Source organism: Saccostrea cucullata, unplaced genomic scaffold (genome assembly GCF_032062105.1).
Source record: "Saccostrea cucullata isolate Sc308-1 unplaced genomic scaffold, CSIRO_AGI_Scuc_v1 ctg1243, whole genome shotgun sequence".
NCBI lineage: Eukaryota > Metazoa > Mollusca > Bivalvia > Ostreida > Ostreidae > Saccostrea > Saccostrea cuccullata.
In genome coordinates, this window is record NW_026931057.1 from 81,696 (window position 1) to 104,870 (window position 23,175).

The 23,175-nt window shown below is 31.5% G+C and overlaps 1 protein-coding gene and 1 long non-coding RNA gene across 3 annotated transcripts in view; one reads left to right on the top strand and one right to left on the bottom strand.

Moving 5' to 3' along the window:
* Positions 1–23,175, top strand: part of LOC134231219 (protein retinal degeneration B-like) — a 94,867-nt gene that overhangs the window by 30,553 nt on the left and 41,139 nt on the right. Inside the window, exon 1 of one of the 2 annotated variants that reach the window (XM_062713151.1) lies at positions 16,246–16,318. The exons of the other annotated variant lie outside the window; for it this stretch is intronic. Within the exon in view, the coding sequence (XP_062569135.1) occupies positions 16,258–16,318 (61 nt within the window). The 5' untranslated portion in view covers positions 16,246–16,257. Of the gene's footprint in view, positions 1–16,245; positions 16,319–23,175 lie in introns of those variants that run through there. 2 annotated transcript variants of the gene reach the window in all.
* Positions 6,977–8,621, bottom strand: LOC134231226 (uncharacterized). Its single transcript, XR_009984519.1, has 3 exons — positions 8,444–8,621; positions 7,835–7,900; positions 6,977–7,350 (listed from the first exon to the last, which is right to left on the bottom strand). It is a non-coding gene; the product is annotated as an uncharacterized LOC134231226 (long non-coding RNA).

Genomic DNA, 23,175 nt, shown 5'->3' on the forward strand with positions numbered 1-23,175 from the left:
CGTGGAGTCTTTATTGACAATTGTAATTTTTTAACGTCGAAATTCAATAGGCGTTTAATCTCATAATCATCGCAAATCAACAGTATGTGTAATGCAGCAATTTTTTTCATTTTATTTTGAAAAGTCCGAAACTTTTGATTTAACTACAAAATACTGTCCTAAGCTTCTTATCAGTCTTTAACCCTCCTTTAAAAAAGTGTAACTAATTAATTAAACACATCGTATTTCATACGTGCACCGATGTGTGGGTTGGGAGAGGGGGGATCCCGTCCTTCCATTTTTAGTGATCAAAATATGCATGAAATTAATCAATTTGTTTTACTTTGTTGGACATTGCATTAGTTTCCCATAAAGTATAACTGAAATAAGTTGAAACGTTTTATATAAAAAAAACACTAAAGCCTGAGAGCTTCAAGGCTTTCACCCCCTGGTCCCCAATTTAGACACCATACCGTCCCTCTATAGCTACTCTTTTCAAGAACCAGTAAAGGACTGGCAGAATTAAGTAACAGAATTCTGGACCTGAATTGGTTAAAAAATGACTAGATTGACTAGATCCAGTAACGTTGCATCGTTTTTGAAAGTTGGGGGAGGTTTGTCAGGCAGGAAGAAAATAACACCCAAACTCAGAAATCCTATTTGGGTGAAAGGGGGGGGTGGCAACTTCAATTAGTGCTAAAAAAATTCACTTATACTTCAGCAAAAAGTGGGGCGGAATTTCAAACCCCTTCAATGAACATTTTCTACGATAAAGTTATGTCGGAGAAAAAGAGGAAGCCAGACCCCCCCCCCCCACATATAATGTGTCTCTAATTCGTCCTAATTAATCAGAACCCCCCCCCCCCCCTTCACCGTCGTGAAAACACGGTTATCAACTTTGACATAATGTATATGTATTTTACAGCACGTAATGAACATTTGAATCAACATGACAAAGAGTTAACATAATATGAAGATAGTCTTAAATCAAATTAGAAAGATTTGACATAACGTAATTATATATCCACATCACGGAGTTTTGACATAATGTAATAAAGTGTTGATATAATATGGAACGCTGGGACTGTCTCCATAACATATGTTCACATTATGTTATAAACCTTTTTACATCACGTGATAAATCAATGACATAAAAGTAAGATGTTTTCACCTAACTTTGTGATGACCTCGGCGTAAAATAAACATACATTTACATCACGTAATAATGCTTTGTTATTATAGAATATACACTTACAAAAGTGAATGAACTTTGACTTAAGGTAATGATAAATTTCATCATAGAACACATGTAAAACGAAATTAACTTGAAGTAATGCAATTTTGACCTTGCATATTAAAGAAATGAAATAATATAAAGATACATTCATTTCACGTAATAAAGTTTTAACAGAATGGAAACATATTTTCACTTCACATAATGAACTTTGAACTTCAAGTTATAAAGTGATGACATTATGTAAGAATGTATTCACTTCATGTAATGAAGCATTGACATGATGTAAAGATATTTTTACAACACCCCATAAAAAATTGACATAACGTAAAGATATGTTCATAGCACGTAATGATAGATTGACATAATAAATGCATAGTTTTATGCTATAAGGCAGTGATTCCGTTCCATATCGATTGCTATAAATCATTTTCACCTTTTCATTACAAATACTAGTATACACTGACTCTAGATGAATATTGTGCATTAATTCTGACATACATTTCTGGACAACATGATGCAGATTGAAACCATTGTACAAAACAAGACATCTTTTGTAAATTTTTCCGTTAATTGGTGCTGAAGATATTTTCTGTAGACGGTCTCTTTTCTACAGGTATCATGGACGAAATAAGGCTTACAAGTATCAAACAGCAGTGAAGATTGAAAAATATTTTATGATGTCAATGTATTAATTATCTTCATGTACTTTCAATTACTCATTGAAATAAAATTCACCATAATGGGTTTTCTGAAACCCGTACGTATACAAGGCGGGTAGATGAAAGTGTCTGGAGAGCGACAAGGCGATTTTGTTTTTGTCCGACCTCACAATGCAGTAGCCTATTAAGAAGGCATTGTGAGTTTCCGAACGCCTTTTCATTGCTGTATGTATATAGCAACTGTACTTTCGCCAATACGTAGCTTTAATCAAAGTATTGAAAGAACTGAAAGCCGGGCTTTGTCTGATCCGATATTTGTACATATTTAATTTTATTTTCTTTTGGTCATTTATTTTAACAGGTAGAGTTTGTATGGTTATGATTCAATACAATATCTCATGTACCAGTAATTAAAATTAACAGTCTAGACCCAAACATACATGTATGTTATGATTTTAAACTTTAATAATATTTATATTATTAATTATAATATAATATTTACAAGAAATTCTCATATATTTTCTATCTAATAAGCACTTTTTTTCTCCTTATTGAAAAATTCAGTCTTGGAATAGTTAAAATAATGCACATGTGTAATTTATAGACATTATTTTAGTTTCAAACAAACAGTACATGTACTTTTATCGCTAACTACATGCAGAGACACTGATCGATACAAGTACATTGTCAAGCGACTTCACGCATACCTATTCTTAAAATTCCAATGAACTATACTATTGATTTGCTTACAATCAAAACAGAATATAATTACATTGTAACATCGACAAAAACGATATTAAACATGAAATTATTCAACAATTTCAATATTTCGAAAAGCCCACCAAATTGAAAAATAGTTCGCTTACAATATGCATCCAGCAGCGTATGTGAACAATTAATTTTTACCACGATTATCCAAATTTAATTTCTTTTTCAGTTTAATTCTCAAGCAAAAATATTGATCATTTACTTTTCCAACAATTTGGATTTAAAAATATTTGTTTGAATATTGTCTTGCAATGGGACTATTTTGTTGATCGGAAGCATCTGCTTTGATGCTGTTTGGTTTTTGTTTACTGTGTTTTTATAGGAAGACACTTGATCATGATGCCCAGAGCCATGGCTTTGCTTCCAGTAAAGCCCGGCTAAAAATGAAGAGTAACTTGTCGGTCTTTCGGATGAGATAACAAAAATCCGAGTCCCTGTGTTTGGTTTTTGTTTACTGTGTTTTTATAGGAAGAGACTCGAACATGATGCTTATTTGCTTCCAGCAAAGCCCGGCTAAAAAGAGTAACTTGTCGGTCTTTCGGATATGATCACAGAAAACCGAGTCCCTGTGTCACGACAGGCTTCTGCATGGAAAAGAATTTCTTCATTTCTTAGTTGACATGAGTGCTTAATAAAGGTCTTTACTTTAAGCCCTTTACCTACATGCGCTGACATTATATAAATGACAAACGTTTTCAAATAAAACTTTAAACAACATACATGTAAATGTAATCGATAAATCTGCAAACGAAGTATATGATGTTTGCATTTAATTTGGAAGAATTGAGTGTCTTTTTAGGTTTATTCGATGTGATTAATCATTTTGTGAAAATTTTAGATCCTTGATTCAAGGTTATCGATTCAATAATAAGCAACCTAAGCATGTGTATTACTAAGCTGCGCAAATCTTTTTATGAAGTTATAAGACCATTACCATATCTAAAGTTCTATCACAGAGAAAAACAGATATATGTAAATATTTTCCTTTGCAATAAGAGAAAACAAAAAGTTTCATTATACATATATAATTAGCCATTGATATATCAAGGCGACGTTTTATAGCACTTTTGATTTTATATGTTCTTTTCAATCAGAAGAACCGAACATGTTAAATAATTATTACCAATATTTTTTTTTAGTGTGGAAAACGAAACAATTGCAAAAATTGATAAAGCTTCAGGGAATACTTCTAGTTAAATATATGTTTTGACCTATGAGCCTAATATTGATTTAATCATAACAAATAGCGTATCGATATCTGTTCCGGTCGCAGAATTTAGGCCATGGGCTTGTAGCTTCTCATGTATCACTTTTATTTGCCTTTACCTCAGTCTGTGTTTACAGATAAATCTGTTGTATGATGGTCAATATTTAATGCCTAAGTATTTACAACTGGTCGTATAACGTTAACAGACTTTACCAAACTCTTTTCTTGTCTGTAAACCCTCTCACGTTTTCATAAAAGCATACCCGGCACTGTACACGTTTTGCCTGACGGATTCGAACCAGGACACTCAAAATGTTCATGGTGAGAGTCTATGACCTATCTTTCTGAGCTCTACTGACTATGAATGCAAATGCCATGAATATTAATCAGTATGATAGGAATAGGTTTTAACATTTTTGAAGGTTTTTTTACGTATTTCGACCCCAGAACATGGGTGATCCTTAAAAAAAACTTGTTTTAGAATATTTCTTAGATCAAGATCTATCAAAATTTTATAATTCAATTTAAGGGCAAGCCTGCTCCGCCAAAATTTAATGAAAAATTTGTGTCTTAACGGACAAAATGCTATATAGGCCAATTTTAAAAGTTAGTTTCAAAGTTGCAAATAATCAAATGCAGGTTCAAAATGCAAATTTATGATAGAAAACAACTAACATTGATTTTTTAATCTTACTTTTCTTTAAAATTGTTCTATCCTATAGGCCAAACCTTTTTTTTCATAACGAATACATGACTGTATCCCTGATACTGATATATCTGATTTAAAACTTATTTGCTTATAAATATCAAAATTTAAGATTGTTAGTTGCATTACAGCCTGTAACATATTTTAATGAATATGCATTTTTATCGATTGCAGAAATCCAGAAACAAGAGGATGGCAAATTGTTGCCTTACTTTCAATAGCCATCAACATTAATGTTATTCTTTTCATTGTGATACCACGGTGGATTCTCATAAAAAGAATTTGGAAATACAAAAGAAATGAAGGTAAAGAATTACTCTGAATTTGTAAGATAAGACGACCCAGTATATTCTGATTTATTTAGTACAGACAGGTAATATTAGGAATTTGATGTCTCAAATTTACAATTAGTCTGTGCACATCTAATATAAAACAATTAAGTGATAAAATTTCTATTCTTTTTATAGAACCCATTGTATTTGGCATAGATAAGTTAAGGCATGTTTGAAAAAAAAAAGAAAACGTTGTAACTTAACCAATATATAGCATAACGGATGAATAGTAAAAAAAAATTAATAACTACACGGAAATTCTTATCACTAATAATGCAAAAAATTAAAATAAAATAAATTAATTCCAAATTAAAAAAATTTTAAAAAATTGTGTGTTCAGTACATCTTAAAGATTTTCTTTTTTCTTTTTTAAATCAGTCATTAAATGATAAGCTACATTTACGAAGTTTGGGAGCATATTGTTTTTACTCAGTTTTTTTTTTCTCTCTCTTTTTTTTTTTTTTTTATTTGTCATTATTATCAATATTATTATTAATCCTGGGAAATATTTTAGTCTTACATTAGGGAGTACTTGTAATTGTAGTTATAGTGACAATATCTTTTGTAGATACCGCAATGAATTTGTTTGTCAACTTTTAAGAATCGTACATGTACATTTTGACTTTTTGCGAAAGAACTTTTTTTATATTTTTGTACATGTATAAATTTCTAGAAGTACATGTACATTTGACAAAAAAATAGGCCGTGTTTACTTTTTATATTTTTGTACATGTACAAATTCCATGTACAAAAAGACAAAATTATGGGTCGTTAAATTTTATTTTAGACTGTTATCGGCCATAGTGCAAAATAGCAAGATCTTACGCGCGTGTACGTGCGCTTTGCTCTGATTGGATGAAACTAAAGTCTCAATATCTTTCTTGTTTTTCGACAAAATTCTTTAAAATTTTGAACAATGCAATGCGTTAAATGACATATATTTGACATCATTGTAGCTTTAATAATCTTTGGTGAAATCCTTTGATACTGATCATATTTTCAAAAAAATGTCTTACAGGAACTGAACACAAAAAGGGACTCGGAAACCGTTTGGGGAACATCTGTAACGGTCCCCGTTACAATGAACACTAGTTCTTCTTAAGCTACCTCAGAGGCTCACTACACAATTTTTATTTTTTTTTTTGCTTTAGGCACTGTAGGAAGGTTAGCTTGCATGTTGACTTCATCAAGTTATTCTTTTTTTTCAATTTTAATATACAGAAATAGGTATCATTGGGCACCAATAAAATTCCTAAAATGCTGATCGTTGCCTATAATTTCAAAATGTCCAAAAAAAAAAATAACACCTATTTAATCATGAATGTTTTTCATCTCGCATCTTCATTATAATGCTACAGATCTTTTTCTTTTCTTATCCCAACACGAAAGGGAAAAGAAACAAAAATATGTATTATAACAGTTAAATGAAAACAAAATACTTTTAAATATAAGCAATGCATTACATTTTTACACAGGCAACTTAGCCACATATGATTCTCATATGAGTATCATATGATTCTCATATGATTGGTTTCATATGAGAATCATAGAAAAAAGGCATCATATGTGAATCATATGAAGCAAATCATATGATTTACATATGATCCACATATGTGAATCATATGAAAATAACTACATATGATTTGCATATGAACGATTTAAGTGTGTTTCAAGTCATTTACGTATGAGAATCATATGAAAAGGGCATCATATGTAAATCATATGAAACACTTAAGTGTGTTTCAAGCCATTTACATATGAGAATCATATGAAAGGGGCATCATATGTAAATCACATGAAACAGTTAAGTGTGTTCTCTTTCAATATTTTTCACATTCTTGTACACATTTAAAAATCAGATATTTCTGCTTTAGATGAAAATTCATTACATTACAACAATGATCTATCTTCATTGGTTAAATATTTTAAAATATCTTATAATGCTTACACAACTTTTTTGATAAAATTATTTTCATCAAGAGAAATAACTTATTTTTCACAGTGTACATTCTAAACAAGAAAATATACAAACAAGTCAGTAGCATTTGTCGATACATGTATTTAACATATTCTAAAATGAGTACAAATTATAAGATTTCAGTAAAAATACCATATGACATGAAAGTGTCCACAGCAAAATTCAAACATCAGCAATAACATTTGTCATGTGGTCTCTATTGTAAATTTATGAAAAATCAAGTTTTTGATATTCTATCATACAAATAAGAATAGGAAATCTTTACAGGTCAAATTCAGACAACATTGTGTACATCCTGCACGTTTTATAATTATTCCATATATTTCCAGGTTCTTTTTCATTCTGTATCTTTTCAATATTTTCAGTTGTCCTCCCTCTGTCAGTCTGATCTGACCATTTTGAAAATCTCTTTGAACTGTACCAAAAATGCAAATCCACCAGTTCTCCCCTTCCTGAACAATTTCTTTGTGGCACAGAATGGTCTCTACAAAAATTTCAAAAATAAAAATAAAATAATTCTTAAATTACAAAACCAATTCTTCAAGTTATATTAAAGTAACATCATCAGCGAACAAATTTATTCCCAATTCACCGACACAGATATAATACGAGATAAAACTAATGTTATATATGTTATACTAGGTGTTTTGTGAAATCCTATGATGTATTTTGCAAGACACTGTTGGAAAATATGCTTCATAATAAAATTATAAAAAGCATTTTTTTTTACTTTGACAATTGAATTGAATTTTGCAAGACAATTACACTATTGGAAGATATGCTTCATATTAAAATCATAAAAAAGCAATTTTTTTTTGTCAGTTGAATTTGGAATGTTCAAATAGTATTATTGCCAAAAATTAAGAAGATTCTGACAATATATTACTTTGGGACAAAAAAAAATTACAGACAAGTAGAAACTTTGTTGGGAAGAATATAACAAAGTCTGTTAAACAGTGTGTAGTTACCTTAACTTTGAAACAAGCCTATGATCTTTGAATTTTTTCTTATGAGAGGCTGCCTGTATATTGAACCTGTAAAACAAATATTAACACAGTAGATATTTTCTAAGCATAACTAAAACTTAAACTACAAAAAAGAGAGAGCATACAAGTTTGTAGGTTCTCAATAGTCTTAAATATCTTACATTTTACCTGAAACTAGGTTCTCTATTAGTATTGGAAATTTTTTTTTATAAATGTCAGTCAATGAATACATAGATGTAAATATTCAATGGATTAGCTATCTGATGTACCTTCAACACATACACATGCATATGTGTACCTTGAAAGTTGCCACTGGTATATACATCCTGAAGTTATTGTATAGTTTCATAGCTTTTAAAAGCCAGCACATTCTATTCATACTATCCATATTTTAAAAGTTTATTGGATTAAAATTGTTTCATAATGTAGAATACAACTTCTATATTATTGAGTTGAATTTATTTTTGATGAAGCTATGCAAACAATGTAGAATTAAATAGGAACAAAAAGAAATTATCAAGAAATATTTTTTCATAAAGGAGTCATTACAGATGTACACTTTTAATTTTTATTGCAAGTTTTTATTTTTACCTTTGATATTGCGATGATGCAATCTTCTGTCAAATCAGCTTTTTGATCAATCGCCAGTCTTATCAGCTTTAGGCTTCGTGGACTCCATAAAAAAAGTAGCACGGTGACACTGAACTCAAGTTGTTGAATGCATCTATAGGCCATAAAAACAAACATTTGTCATTAAGTTGATGAAAGAATCGACATTTATCATTAAGTTGATGAAAGAATCGACTTGATAACGATCTCAACATACAAAAACGCCAAACTGCTATAGGGTTTCTACTTTCACTTTTAAATCAGTACGTAACAAAAGTCAAAACAAAAAGAAAACAAAGTAATGCCTTTAGCCTATCATGTAAATTGTAATGTTTACATCCATTCAGAAACAAATTTATCCAAAATTACTTACAGATCACTAACGTTATGTAGGTTTACGAAATGCATTAATTTAACAATTACAAGTGTTGAGACTATTAGAGAGATGAGTTCATACGAACCTGTAACCGTAATGAAACGATATTTAAACGATATGAATTAAAGGTCTTTAAAAAATTGTTAGGAGATTACTTACTTTTTCCAACATCCAGCACTTCGAGTGCTGCAGCAGTGACGTCAAACATGACGTACACTTTCATCCGATAGAAGTCAAAACCGGTCCGGGAAAAATACGGATTTTTTTTTTAATTTACTCAAGTAATAAACCCAAACCCAAAAGATTTGAAATAAAAAGCAAATAAATATATTCCTTATCAATTTTGTCTAGGATATGCATTATTACAGAAAAAGAAAATTGTGAAAGCTTTTTTTATATAAGGGAAAGGGGGGGGGGGGGTAGGTGTTAAACAGAGTAGAACTTAACATGTTATTGCTAACAAATTCTTTTGAAATTGATGTACATTTAAATTACTATTGAGATATATTATTGAAATTGCAAATTTACTTGAGTATACCAAGGGCAAGTTAGTGAATACTGTTTCATATGATTCTCATATGATCACTTTTTCATATGATCCTCATATGATCACTGTCAAAATATTCATATGATTTTTACCTGAGTATAACAAGGGCAAATTAGTGAATATGTTTTCATATGATTCTCATACGATCAGTTTCATATGATTCTCATATGACCACTGCCGAAATATACATATGATTCTCATATGTAGGACCTTTCATATGAGAATCATATACATGTATATTACTTCATATGATTAACATATGTATGATCATATGATTCTCATATGATTGGCCACATATGATTCTCATATGATTGTATATACATATGATTCTCATATGATCCACATATGATCTTCATATGAAAGGCAATGCATATGTGGATCATATGTGGCTAAATTGCCTATGTACAAACTCAATTATCTAAATGATACGGTTAAAAAGATCCACAGGCAATCGGAGCAAAGAATCCAAAGATTGATCTGAATCAAACTGTTGTATCATAAAAAGTTCAATTCCTTTGCAGGAAATACAAGTAAGCAAAGTTTGATGTCAAAAGAAAATGGTACTCACTATAAAGCAGACAGTAAATGCCTATGAAAATGAATTTGACCTTTGACATAGACAGTCATTTACTCTCTAGAGGATGTTAGTATCTTGATATAGAAGTTTGTTTAGCAAATGGGGTCTTTTAACTTTTATAGATATTGATTAAATTTATTATTTGTATGAAATAGTTTGACCCTCAGCCTAATCTCCTTTAGGGGTATCAGTGTACCATTGTTCCAAGAAATCAAACATAGATATTTTTTTAGCTGTCTTGAATAAATAGATTTTGATGTGACCTCAAAAGCAATGTGTTTCCTCAAAATATACTGGTAATATAGAAACCCGCTACTTTCTAACAGTCACTACTTATTTCTGCTATCGTAGCTTTCACACGATGAAATGTGCCCTGAATTTAACCTGAACAAGTAATGCGGTAAACTGTCCATAATAATTCACCAAGAATTGCAAAACCAATTAAAACATTAAAAAATAAAAAGTTATTTATAAAATATATTTTTAGATGCATCCTCTGATGAGAAAGACAAACAGACACTTTCATTCAAGTAATGTCTCTAATTTTCGTTCAGCAGTTAGTGACTCCTCAAATCAAAGCAATTCAAGTTGGGTTTTTTTGGTTAAAATTTCGAGATGGCATGTCAGATTCGTTTTCTAGCAATATGCATCTGTCTGCGGGAACCTCTGAAAATGAAAGTTAGAGCAGGGGAATTACTGACTCTTACTAGGTTATGATACACAAAATAATTCGCACGATCTTCTTACATTTACTAAGCAATTTTAATTTGATAGAAAGATATTCCTTATCAACAAGTATAAGGCTCAGTATAGTACATCTTCACAATTTTTTTTTCAGGCAAGTCTGCAAATTGAAAATTAAGGAACTTGTATCATTTGTTGCACTACTTTCTTCTCCTACCAATTCAAAAAAAAAAAATTAGAAGGAATGTATCCAAATGATCAGCATCAATGTACTTCAAACTGTATATTCAAGAACGGCTAAGATGATGAAATTCACTACTTTTTGTATTTATCATGCTCATGTCAGCAAGATTTTATACCGAATCTTCTTAAACATAAAAAAAATAAATAAAACTAAAATATATTTAAGGGATCCCGCTGAGGTTTGTGTGGAAACTACAAGAGAAATAACTCTTTAATTTTACTTTACCGTGTATAACTTACATTGACTGTAAGCTTTTCTTTTTATTTTCTGCGTTCGTTATTCATTGATCTTTTCTGCTCTGAACATCAGAATTGACATTAACAAACATTTTATCCCGACTTTTTATGCGCCCGGATCGATAGATCCAGGGCGTATATTGTTTTTGTTCTGTCTGGCTGTTTGTTTGTTTGTCCCGAACTTTACCCTTCACCATAACTTTTGAACCATGAAAGATAGAAGCTTCATATTTGGTATGCATACTCCACTAATTAAGCTCTTTCCAATGACACCAAGGTCAATGACCTTGTGACCTTGACTGTGGCCTGTATGCTAAAAATACCTTTTTTTCTGCAAACTTTAACCTTCGCCATAACTTTTGAACCATGAAAGATAGAGACTTCATATTTTGTATGCAAACTCCACTATTCAGGTTCTTCCAAATGTAACCAAGGCCAATGACCTTGTGACTTTGACTGTGACCTTAATGCTAAAAATAGCTTTTTCCGAACTTTGTTGCCGCCGGGCGCCAAGTGTTTCACAAACACATCTTGTTTTTTAATGTCTTTTATCATTGGTAGCAACGTTAAATGAGGAATTTACTTTTTCGTTAATAAACATACTGTAACAGTTCTAGAAAAAGTATTATATGTATTTCTTTATTGAACCTGCCTATTATATCTGCACAGAATTGAAAGATTTACCACAAGGGAGAGAAGAAGAATCAACAGGTTCATTATCAAATTTTTGTTGATTATTTTGAATATTTTTTTTTGTATTAGAAACAGAAATCATTTAAACACACAAAGTGATATTGTTTACATATTACATAAGATTTGTTATTTACATAAACAAAAAAATTGATTTCAAAATCTTTCGTATGATTTTGTTTGATTTTAATTATTATGTATAGGACCTTCTCCATAGTAATGGATACATATGAAATAAAATAAAATCTAAATGTTGTCTCCTTTGTGTTCCGTTCAGAAATTTTGTTACCTTAAGAACTCAACATAAATATTTATATACCACCAGAAGCCCAAGTTAAAATATTAAAGACCGGTATAAATACACTGTACACTTCCTTTCGCATCTTCTATTCATTAGTATGGAAGCCCAATATTTCAAACCAAAAATAAATGAATAAAAAACGAAATCATAAAATAAAGAAAACGGAAATCAGTAAATAATCGAACAAAAAAGAAATCTTTAAAGACAAATAAGGAATTATTAAATAAAGAAAAAGGATATTACTAAATAAAGAAAGCGAAATTATTAAATAAAGGAAAACAAAATAATTTAATAATGGTGTGTTTGTTTTTATAAAAAGTGTATAAAGAGAACAGGTGCAAAAATTAAACAAGTAAAAGTGGTTACAATAAGCAGATTATAATGATCGCTTGTTAAAGCAAAACACTTCCGATTTCTTGGTAACTTTATTAAAGCAAAATGAGAAGTGATGTACTAAGTACTAGTACATGTACTTGTTTTCATATATTCTCAAACTGTGTTTATAAGTCAGTAATATTAGCAAAAACTTGCATAATACAAATCCCACAAAGTTATCAAATTATTTTTCTATTTATAGTTTCCACAACCTAAGATTAATAGACACACAGATCCGACGCTAGATTAAGTTGTGGGGAATTCCTTAATACGATACATAAGGTCTTGACCTTCTAGCGATTCTTGTCATTAATTTAAGCAACAGCCATCTTCGCCATGTCCAAACAACATTGACGTTGTGGGGAGCGACACAGCAACAAGTTCCCTTAGAAATTCAACAGAAATGAATTTTTCACAGAATGCAAATTTTGGGCTGCATACACATATTTTTTCTACGTTGTCAATTTGAGATTTATCTAATTCATAATTTTTCATTTCCCCACACGATGTCGAAACAAAATCAGATCTAAAAATGTTATGCTTCATAACACGTGTGCTTTATGGAATGATTCATGGGTTCAGGCCCTTATCATGCACAACTATAAAGTCCGTATTTTAGTTTCAGTGTTTCTTTTAAAATGTTGGTTTTCTTTATTCAATGATTTCATTTTTTTTCCATATCCTATAATGTCGTTTTCTTTATTCAAGAATTTCGTTTTTCCTTATTTAATAATGTCGTTTTCTTTATTCTATAACTTCGATTTGCTTTCTATTTTGCATAATTAGGCTTCCGTACTCCAAATATCGATATAAAAAAATTTCAAAGTGCGTTAAAATTCGGACAAAATCAACGCATTTTATTATTTTTTTTTAAAGTGCCTTACATTTGGGCTTCACTCAACGGATTTTTTTTTCAAAGTGCGTTAAGAATGTATATCAACATTTTTCTACCATGGAGACATTTAAAACACTTTGATTAAAAAGGAATAAACAAAAAATTATAGATTTAGGTTTTAGTAATTGAGAGACTCAATTTGTCATGATTATATCTTTCGAAAAACTTTATAATTTACATGTTCACTGTGAAATCATTTATCCTCATTGAGAACAAGGAGCAGACAAGTAGAAGGTCTCTCATTTTGACTCTTTTTTATCTTATACATTGTATATAGCCGTTGGTAGCGAATTAAAAGTGGACCCTCCCCTCCAAAGCTAAGCCCCAAATTGCAATCCCTATAGTATGTAAATTGTTTAAACATTTTTGTGCCTACCCCCCCCCCCCCACCAACCCTCTGGTTACCGATGCTTAATCTACACTCAAATATATGTTTATTCAATACTGGTATGATGTTGAAAACTCGCAATAAATTTAGTTTTCATAAAATGCATGCAAACTTAAAAAAAAATAAGTGAAGTAAACCTTTAAAAGAGAAATAATTTTAAAAGTATGGAAAAATCTTAATCACTTACTTTCATATCCTGTTGTGACCTCATCAATGAAGATTTATCAAACAGGTTCAATTATTCATCATACCTAAGATTTGCAAGAATATTGACCAAACCATACACATTTTTTTCAAAGTGCGTTTTTGTTGTTGATATTAATGCACATTGAAAAGAAATTTATTTTTATTTTTGCAAAGTGTGTTGATTTGGTTCCAAATTAACACGTATTTTTAAAAAAATTCAAAGTGCGTAATTTTTCAAAGTGCGTTGAAATAATACATACAAGGGTATACATGTAAAACAAGAGAAAAAAAATCACTAAATAAAATTGAAAATAAGACTTTTTTAAATCTGTAAATTCATTGTTAATTTCATTTCCTGCTACATGTATTATCAACACAACCGGTCTTTTCAACCTTTTTTTTTTTTTTTTTTTTTACCTGATTTTAATTTTTTGCATAAAGTACGTAAACGCTCTCGTAGAATGAACACATTTATGTGTGTATATGAATATTATTACATTTCTTTAATTTCTCAACAGAATCCATACCTTTTATTGAATTCAGGTGACCTATTGCTATCCGCTTTTGTCCGTCGTCGTCAGTCATGCGTCGTCCGTCGTTCGTCGTGTGTTAACATTTGAACATTTTCAGCTTCTTCTCTGCAACCACTGAACCAATTTCAAACAAATTTGGCACAAAGTATTTATGGGTGAAGGGGAACCAAAATTGTGAATTTCATGATCCCTGCCCTCCTAGGGCCTGAGAATTGGGGCCAAAACCACTAGAATTAATGCAATCTTTAAAAATCTTCTTCTTTACTCCTGGACATCGAGCAGTCAAACCGTTTAAATGATTGTAATCAGCATTGATTTCTCTACCAAAATTGTGAATTTTATGGACCCAGGGTCAGGGGTTCTGATGTTAGGGCGGGGCTCTATAGATTATATAGTGAAAATATATGAGTTCTTTGAAAATCTTCTTCTATGCTCTTAGGTATTAATTAAATCACCTAAATACATAGTTTTGATGTGCAAGAATGCCTCTTCCAAAGGATTGTGAATTTTATGGCCCCAGGGTCAGGGGTTCTAGTGTTAAGGTTGGGCTCTATTGATTAAATAGTGAAAATACATGAATCCTTTGAAAATCTTCTTCTCTGCGCCTAGGTATTAAATTAACTAACTTAGTGTATAGTTGTGATGAGCAAGAGTGCCTCTACCAAAATTGTGAACTTTATGACCCCAGGGGCAGGGGTTTTGGTGTTGGGCTCTATTGATTATAGAGTGAAAACACATTAAATCTTTGAAAACTTTCTTCTCTGTCTCTGGGTATGATAGAGGCAGATGAACTACCTATATAGTTATCATGAGCAAGGGCCATAATCTTGCAGAATTGTGACTTTCAAGGATTTAGGGTCATGTTACCATAGAGGGGGGAGGCTGTACTTATGTACTGAAAATGTTTGAATTGTTTGAAATCTGCTCCTTGGTATTAATCAAATATTTTTGAAAAGCAAGGATGCCTTTTCAAAAATTGTGCAGTGTGTGGATTTAGGCCTTAGGGTCAGGCGTTCATGTGTGGTAAGGGCACTACTAATTATTACTGAATATTACTGATTAGTTGATATGCATTTTTTAACCCCCTACCCTGCCTATAGGTATTTAGTAACCAAGCTAAGCAACTGCTTAGTGTATTGTTATGATGATCAATGGTGCCTTTTTCAAAATTGTGAATGCCATTGCATCTGGCTTAAAGCATGAATCAAATTCAATAACTGGAAATTGTTGCATAATGCTCAGGTGACCTATAAGGACCATGGGCCTCTAGTATTGTAGTGTGTTTTTGGGATTTTTTTTTATTCTATTTAATTTATTGCTTTTGATGGACAAAAGAAAAAAACAGAAAAACTAAGATTTCAAATACCTGTAGCTTATCTGCTTCGATTTTAAAGATAAATATATAGAAGTCATAGCATTATAAAATGATTTCATATTTATGCAAGAAGTTTAGAGAACTTTGCAGTAAAGTATCTTAAATATTTATGGCAATTTTTTTTTATCCAAGAGCAGCCTTGGAAGTAGTGTTCACTCTACGTACAGACAAGAATCAGCTGGTCCTACTGATATGATTTAACACTAAATCTCAGATATTATATATATCAGATATATCTTAAATACTATTTTTTAAAAATATAAAAAAAATGGCCAAAAATTGGTCAACATTGGGATCTATTTTAAAAATAACAATTAACATAATTTTTACTCTAATAATTTCTGTTTTATTTTGCAGATGAAGAAGATAAGCAGGATCCTCTGTCAGAAATGGTGACGAGTGGAGAAAAGTACGCTGATGTTCAGTCCAACACGTCCGAGGACCAGATAGGTAACAATATGAAGAGCAACAGCTTTCAATCAGAGACTTTTCATTGTAGACATAAAGTGACCATTTATTTTTTACTGTTCATTGTTCATTGAAACAATTGTAAAATTATGATTACTATAAAACGAGAAAAATTGGCGCATATGTATTGTAGCGCAAACGCAATTGGGAATACATTGGCACAAATGAATTTAAGCGCTTGCACTTGTAATAAAAATGTAATTTATAATTGTGATTTTTTTTATCCCCGCCCGTTTGTGATTTTTTTGGTTAGTCAAGCACGGAAACCCAAAAGCACTCCCGTTTAAAAGTAAACATTCGTCAACTTTACCTTGTAGTTGCAATTACATAGACGTGGCACAATGTTAAAAAAGAAAATATGGTATTAGCAATAATTCGCCGCAAATAATACGATATTTTAATCATCTTTGTACCATTGTTTGATGTTATGCATTAAAGTAAGGAAGATGCGAAGTAAATTCTACAGGTACAAAAATGACGTAATTTTTAACTATGACGTCACTAATACGCGCTAAACATCGAATGGTCATGCAAAATCGTTAAATTATGCTGAAAAATGAGTAATCTTTGCTGAAATTAGACCCTTTCACATGCAACAACCACTTTTGTACTCTGCATATAACTTCATCATTACATATCTTAGGTACACTATTAAAATAGTGTTGGTTGTCACCTGTGATCGATATGAATTTTACAAAAGTTAGCATATGGATCAAGATATTCTTCCGACGCAATGTTCCTGATTCGATGCCAATGACGCTTAATTTACACAGAATGAGATTTCATTATTTCATTATTATAAAATCCCATCATAGGACATAGTAAACTGTATAAATACCTATAAATATAAATAAAATATTTTGAAAACAAAGAATAGATTGTAGCACAGGCCTTTGGATCGCTTAAAAAAATTGTGTGTGTAAAAATAAATAAAGGTACTGAACTCTTACACTTGGTACCTAATTTCGCTAATAAAATATTTTTTATTCTAATGCTCTAAAATTCTACTTTTTATTTAAATCTATTCATAGATAAACATTCTTCAATTCTACCAAATGTCATTCCGATATTCCATATATTTCTTGAGATATTCTGAAATCAATTTCAAAAATGACCTACTTTCTTTTACTCGACATTAGCTTGGGCCCCTGGTCATTCACATGTAAACAGACGGTATTTGAAGTGCGGCAAAGAGTTGCATTGTATTTGCAAAATCTTTCAAGAATTTAAAGTTGATTTCTTACTCCAGATTTTAACCTTAAGTCCGTAATAATATTCCTTTTGCGAAAAATTAATTTGAAAACGTGTACATCAACAACTACCGCCATGTTGATTATGAATTTAAATGAAGCCATGGTAGAACGAATTTTTCCCGGAATGCATTATGTTCCTCTCGATTTTCAAAACAATTAGACCGCTAAAATGTTGTTTGTGACTTAGTTACACCATATGATCAAATTAAAGAAAAACCTTGTAAAGCTTGAATGCAAATGAGCAAATGTTCATTGAGTTTAGAATAAATTCCGGGGAAAATTTGTCCCTTCGTTCCCGCTTTACAATTAGTGAAGGCCCAAGCTGATGTCAAGTAAAAACATTGATGTCAATTTGGGAATTGATTTCAGAATATCTCGAGAAGTATAAGGAATTACGGAATGAACTTTGTTAGTAATGAAATTTGTTTATATTTGAATAGATATGGATAGAAAGTAAAATTGTAAAGCATTTGATTTAAAAGAATTTTATTGGCGAAAGTAGGTACCCCATGAAAAGAGTTCCATACCTTTATTTTTTTTTTCAACACCTCAATTTTTTTTCTAAGCGATCTAAGGCCTGTGGATTGTAGTTAAAGATGCGACTTGTGCTTATGCTGTTTGTACATCGTACGCACTTCAGTGTCCGCCGGCTGTACATGTATTATTGAAAAACAGTACTGAAATATAAATTTAATTATTACAAGAGTAATTAAAAATCTGTGATACATGTACCTCAGTATTAAAGTATAATATTGTCTTCTACGAGTCTTCTTCAATGTATGTACATGTAGTCTTACTAATCATGCATATAGCGTGACCTCCGAACAGTCATATGATAACCATAAAAAATACAATAAAATGTAAATACATTGAATAAACTTTTCGATTACCTTTTGATATGCCAAATCAATCACTGTTTTTTAGCCTTTAATTGTGAAAAATAAATATTATATACATGATGTAAATCTTGTGTAGGTGATATCAATTTGGTAAAAAAAAAAACAATCCTTGTAAAAAAGTTTCCTAATACTAGATAGTACAAATGCACATTAATAGTCCGAAATAGCCGCAGCGCATGCAAACTCAATTTTTTATTTATTGTAACTTTTGTAAATATTTCGTGCAGAATCGTCCACAAAGTCTTAAATTACATGTTTGTAACACAAATATATGCCGGTATTTAGAAGTCAGTGGTACATGTATATCGGGGAAAGAGTGGTGCTTATTTGGTTAATAAAAAAAGAAAGACATACAATGTATACATGTACATGTTCGTAGAATTCTGAAATTTATCTGACAATGGTCAGAGACATTCAGCAGCTTTAGACTTGTCATCAAGCTAAGCCCCCCCCCCCCCTTCATTCATGGATTTTCAGATTTTTAAACGATTAACAGTAGAGAGTCAAACAGATAGGGCAGAATCCATGTGATTCTTTGTTACGAAGGAAAGCAGATCGTCTTTGAAAGTTGTCAGCAATGAAATAAGTGTTTGGACAACTTTGCTGTTTAGTTTTTCCCTGTGAAAAAAAATCTGAGTGTGTTGTAAAATTTTCATATCCGTAAACAGTACATATTTTATATACACAGATACATGTAAATGCATTTCGCACGACGTAAATCCAGGTATATTGGTGATTCGATTGCATAGACAATACACTTTAAATGTAATTTGTGATGATGAAGTTCATGTAGAAAAACTAGCATCTTTTTTTTATACATATTTTGCGATAATCCTTATATTGCGACCATATTAATGCATGTTTATGGAGATAAAATACAACCACTCCATACAAGTAACATTATGCAATAAATTTTGTACTTTAGAAAACAGATACCGTATGGCGTATATTGGGAAATACAAGAAATTACATATGTACAATAAGAAAAGCCAATGTACAACTGCTAAAGAAAACGCTAGCGACTCTTTCAAATAAAAAAATATCAAGATAGGCACGTAGCAACAGAGGGGGGGGGGGCACTTTTTTCCAAACATTTTACAATTGGAAATGTTCAATGAAAGGCCGATTGCCCCCCCCCCCCCTCCCTTACCAAACTTTTTGTTACAGTACAGTTAAATAAGGGTAAAGTACATGTAGTATATAATGTATGAAAAAAAGTACTGAAAGAAGTTGGCCTCTACACCTCCCTTCCCGACATTTGACTTCCGAGTGTGGGCAATTTCTCCCCAATTTTGGGTTTTTAAATTTTTGTTATTATCATTATTTTTTTTCTTGTCAACTTTTTCCCGGTAAGTGAGTTTGTTCTCCTTGGCAGCCCCCCCCCCCCCCCCCCCTCCTTCACGCTCAAAAATGATGCTACGTCACTGCAACGCTCTCAGAAACGGAAATATCTATTTATGGGGGAGGGGGTTGTCATGGGCCAACTAATGAAAAGATCCGTGCTTCCCGGGTACTAGTATATGGGGATTGCAGGTTGTTGGTGTTTTTTGGTTTTTGGTTTTGCTTACTTTATTTTACATTAAGAAGGTGAGGATTCTGAAAAAATAATCTACGAGCGATTATACTTATCCGACATAATTGTCAACATGTATTGAATAATATTATGTAGACATATATAAAAATGACTCTTATACGTATGTAAGTATTTACACGGACTTAAATGAAAATGTAGAAAGCCTTTCAAGTGAGAAACGAGTAGAGTAATCAGTTGAATACTAAAATAATCATAATTTCCGATAAGGTTTATAAAACTTTTTGAGCGAATTGAAAGAATGCCTGTTATGTTATTCAGTCTGAACTGAAAGTCCGATTTATAACCCCCCACCCCCACCACCCCCCAACCCCCCCCCACTCCCCCCAAAAAAAAAACACTTCTGAATCAAAACATTTACTGTTTATTCATTTTCAGTCTTATCAAATATTATTTTGCACGTCTTATCAAAACAAAAATATATAAATGATAAGACCTCATTAAGCTCAATTGGGGTGGGGGGTTGGGGTTGGGGTGGGTTACATTTAAATTGTACGTATACCTCTGTCATCAAGCAGGATATAAATGAATATATCTCAGAAACAATCGATTTCACGTACCCATTATCTGATTTTAACAGTGCTTATATTTTTTTGTCCCCCGCTTGAAAAGTGGGGGATATTAATTTGGGTCTGTCCGTCCGTCCGTCCGTCTTTCTGTCTGTCTGTAACGCTTTCGTTTCCACACGATATCTCGAGAACCCTTTGAGCTTTCGCAATGAAATTTTGCTTAGCAACTCCCTGTGGACTGAAGAAGACCCTTATTGATTTTGAGGTCAAAAGGTAAAAGGTCAAGGTCATAAATTCGCAAATTCTGTCTGTTATAACACTTTCGTTTCCGCGCGATATCTCGAGAACCCTTTGAGATTTTGCAATGAAATTTTACATAACAATTCCCTGTGTCCTAAGGAAGACCTGTATTGATTTTGGGGTCAAAAGGTCAAAGTTCAAGGTCGTAAATTTATACATTCTGTCTGTATGAAACACTATCTTTTCCGGGCGATATTTTAAGATGATTTTGAGCTTTTGCAATGTAAATGTTATACCAAAACTCCCTAGGACCTCTCTCACCCCTCTCAAAGTGTCCCGCCCCGCTTGTTTATCAGTATTTATTGTATTACATGTCGCTATTTTTAGGACAGGGGCATGAGGCGAGTTATTACGTATAAAACAGGTTCTCCGTGGACTTTATATTCTTATTACATCTAATAGAACTGTTTAATGAATGTTAAATAAGACACCATACATTGTGTAAAGTTTTGACAATATCAAACGTGAATATATACATGTATGTGACTTCATCTTTGCATAAAATTTACGCTAGTTTAAAGCGGCGCCGTGGTGTAGTGGTTATGTCTCTCGCTTCACATGTAAGAGAGCCTGGATTCGCATCCCCGTTGATCTAATCTTTTTTTTTTTCGAAATAGGTTTTTTTTACTAAATGATAGTAGTCAGCATGTGCAATGAAAAATTTATGAGGTCTGGCTTGTACAAACTCATAAAATCATCATAACAGTGTGATAAATATTCCATATATAAAGACTCTTCAATACACATAATAAAGAATTAGCAATCAAACCTTTATATTCATATTTGCATATTTCATTTGCTTCAGTATACATGTATACATTTAATAATTCTACGAATTCATTTAAGGGGATCCGAACCCCCCCCCCTCCCCCCGAACTGGTTTACTTTTTCCCTAAGTGGGGGACACAAATTCTCTGAATTAGCTTGTTTTAATCGGGATCGAAATCCCTCGCATTTCTATAAATTGACCATTAGAGGGGGGATTTCTCCTGTACATTAAATATAACCATAGTCTTCTATACTATAATCCAATAATTGTAATATAAATTATATCATCTTGACATTCGAGTTTTCTGTTCTTGCACCTTGTATACCATTTTCTTGAGAATTGAACATTTTTAATGCCAGGGAAACATCGATTTTTTTATCAGTACATTTTTTTTTACTACATTTGATGTAGAAATTTTCATCAATTTATTTAAGAGAAATAGCTATTTTTTGTATTATTCAAACCGTATAATCACTGCAATAACATGAAAGCAAACAGACAGTTTATTTCTTTTTCTCATCGTTCCTCTGTTGGACTTTTAATAATTCTCATCAACTAAATCGGGGAACTTACATGGATGATTACATTGCAAGTAATAATGATAATAAATAAATACAAAACAAAAAAAGCAAAAACAAAACAACAATGACGAATTAATAAATTAACAACTTAATTTCTTAAATCTATATTTAATATAAACTGTGTCCTAGCGAGTAAGTTAGGATTTTCAGATTCGCTTACTACACGTTAAACGTATAACGTCGCGTCAAAATTCTTCGTAAAATCTCGACCTTCTGCTGTAAAAAGTACAGTTGAGCTTTTTTTTTTTTTACCAATGCATACTTTTGAATCAGGAATATCACTTATATATCATTTAATTCTAAAAATTCTAAGCTATTTAAAATGTTTTGAACGGAGCAGGTCTGACAGTCGGCATTTTTTGGCCAATACTGTACTTTGTTCTTTTATCTTAATTTAATTTCAAGTAAAAGAAATGGAGAATTTACGCATTTCATTCACATTAAAACAATGCATGCATCGAAAGAAAGTTACTTGGATGAACGGTTATCATAATCAGGTATTGTCTTAAAGCCCAATCGCCATGCTTGATTGCAATTGTTTACCTCAAGGTGAAAATGATTGATATGCTGAGAAGCCAAACTTTGAGGGTGCAAATGATAAGTATTGGGTAACAGCTAACAATAGTTTAATTAAATTATGTTTTGGCAGAACTTTCTTCATCGATCCCAACATGTACAGTGCTTGTGTGTATATAAAATCCAACGACCCTACGACATTACATAATTGCAAAAAATTAAAATGAAATAAATTAATTCAAAAAAAAAAAAAAAAAAAAAATTCAAAAATTGTGTATTCAGTACATCTTAAAGATTTTATTTTAAATCAGTCATTAAATGATAAGCTACATTAACGAAGTTTGGGAGCATATTGTTTTTACTTTTTTTTTTTTTTGTCATTATTATCAATATTATTATTAATCCTGGGAAAAATTTTAGT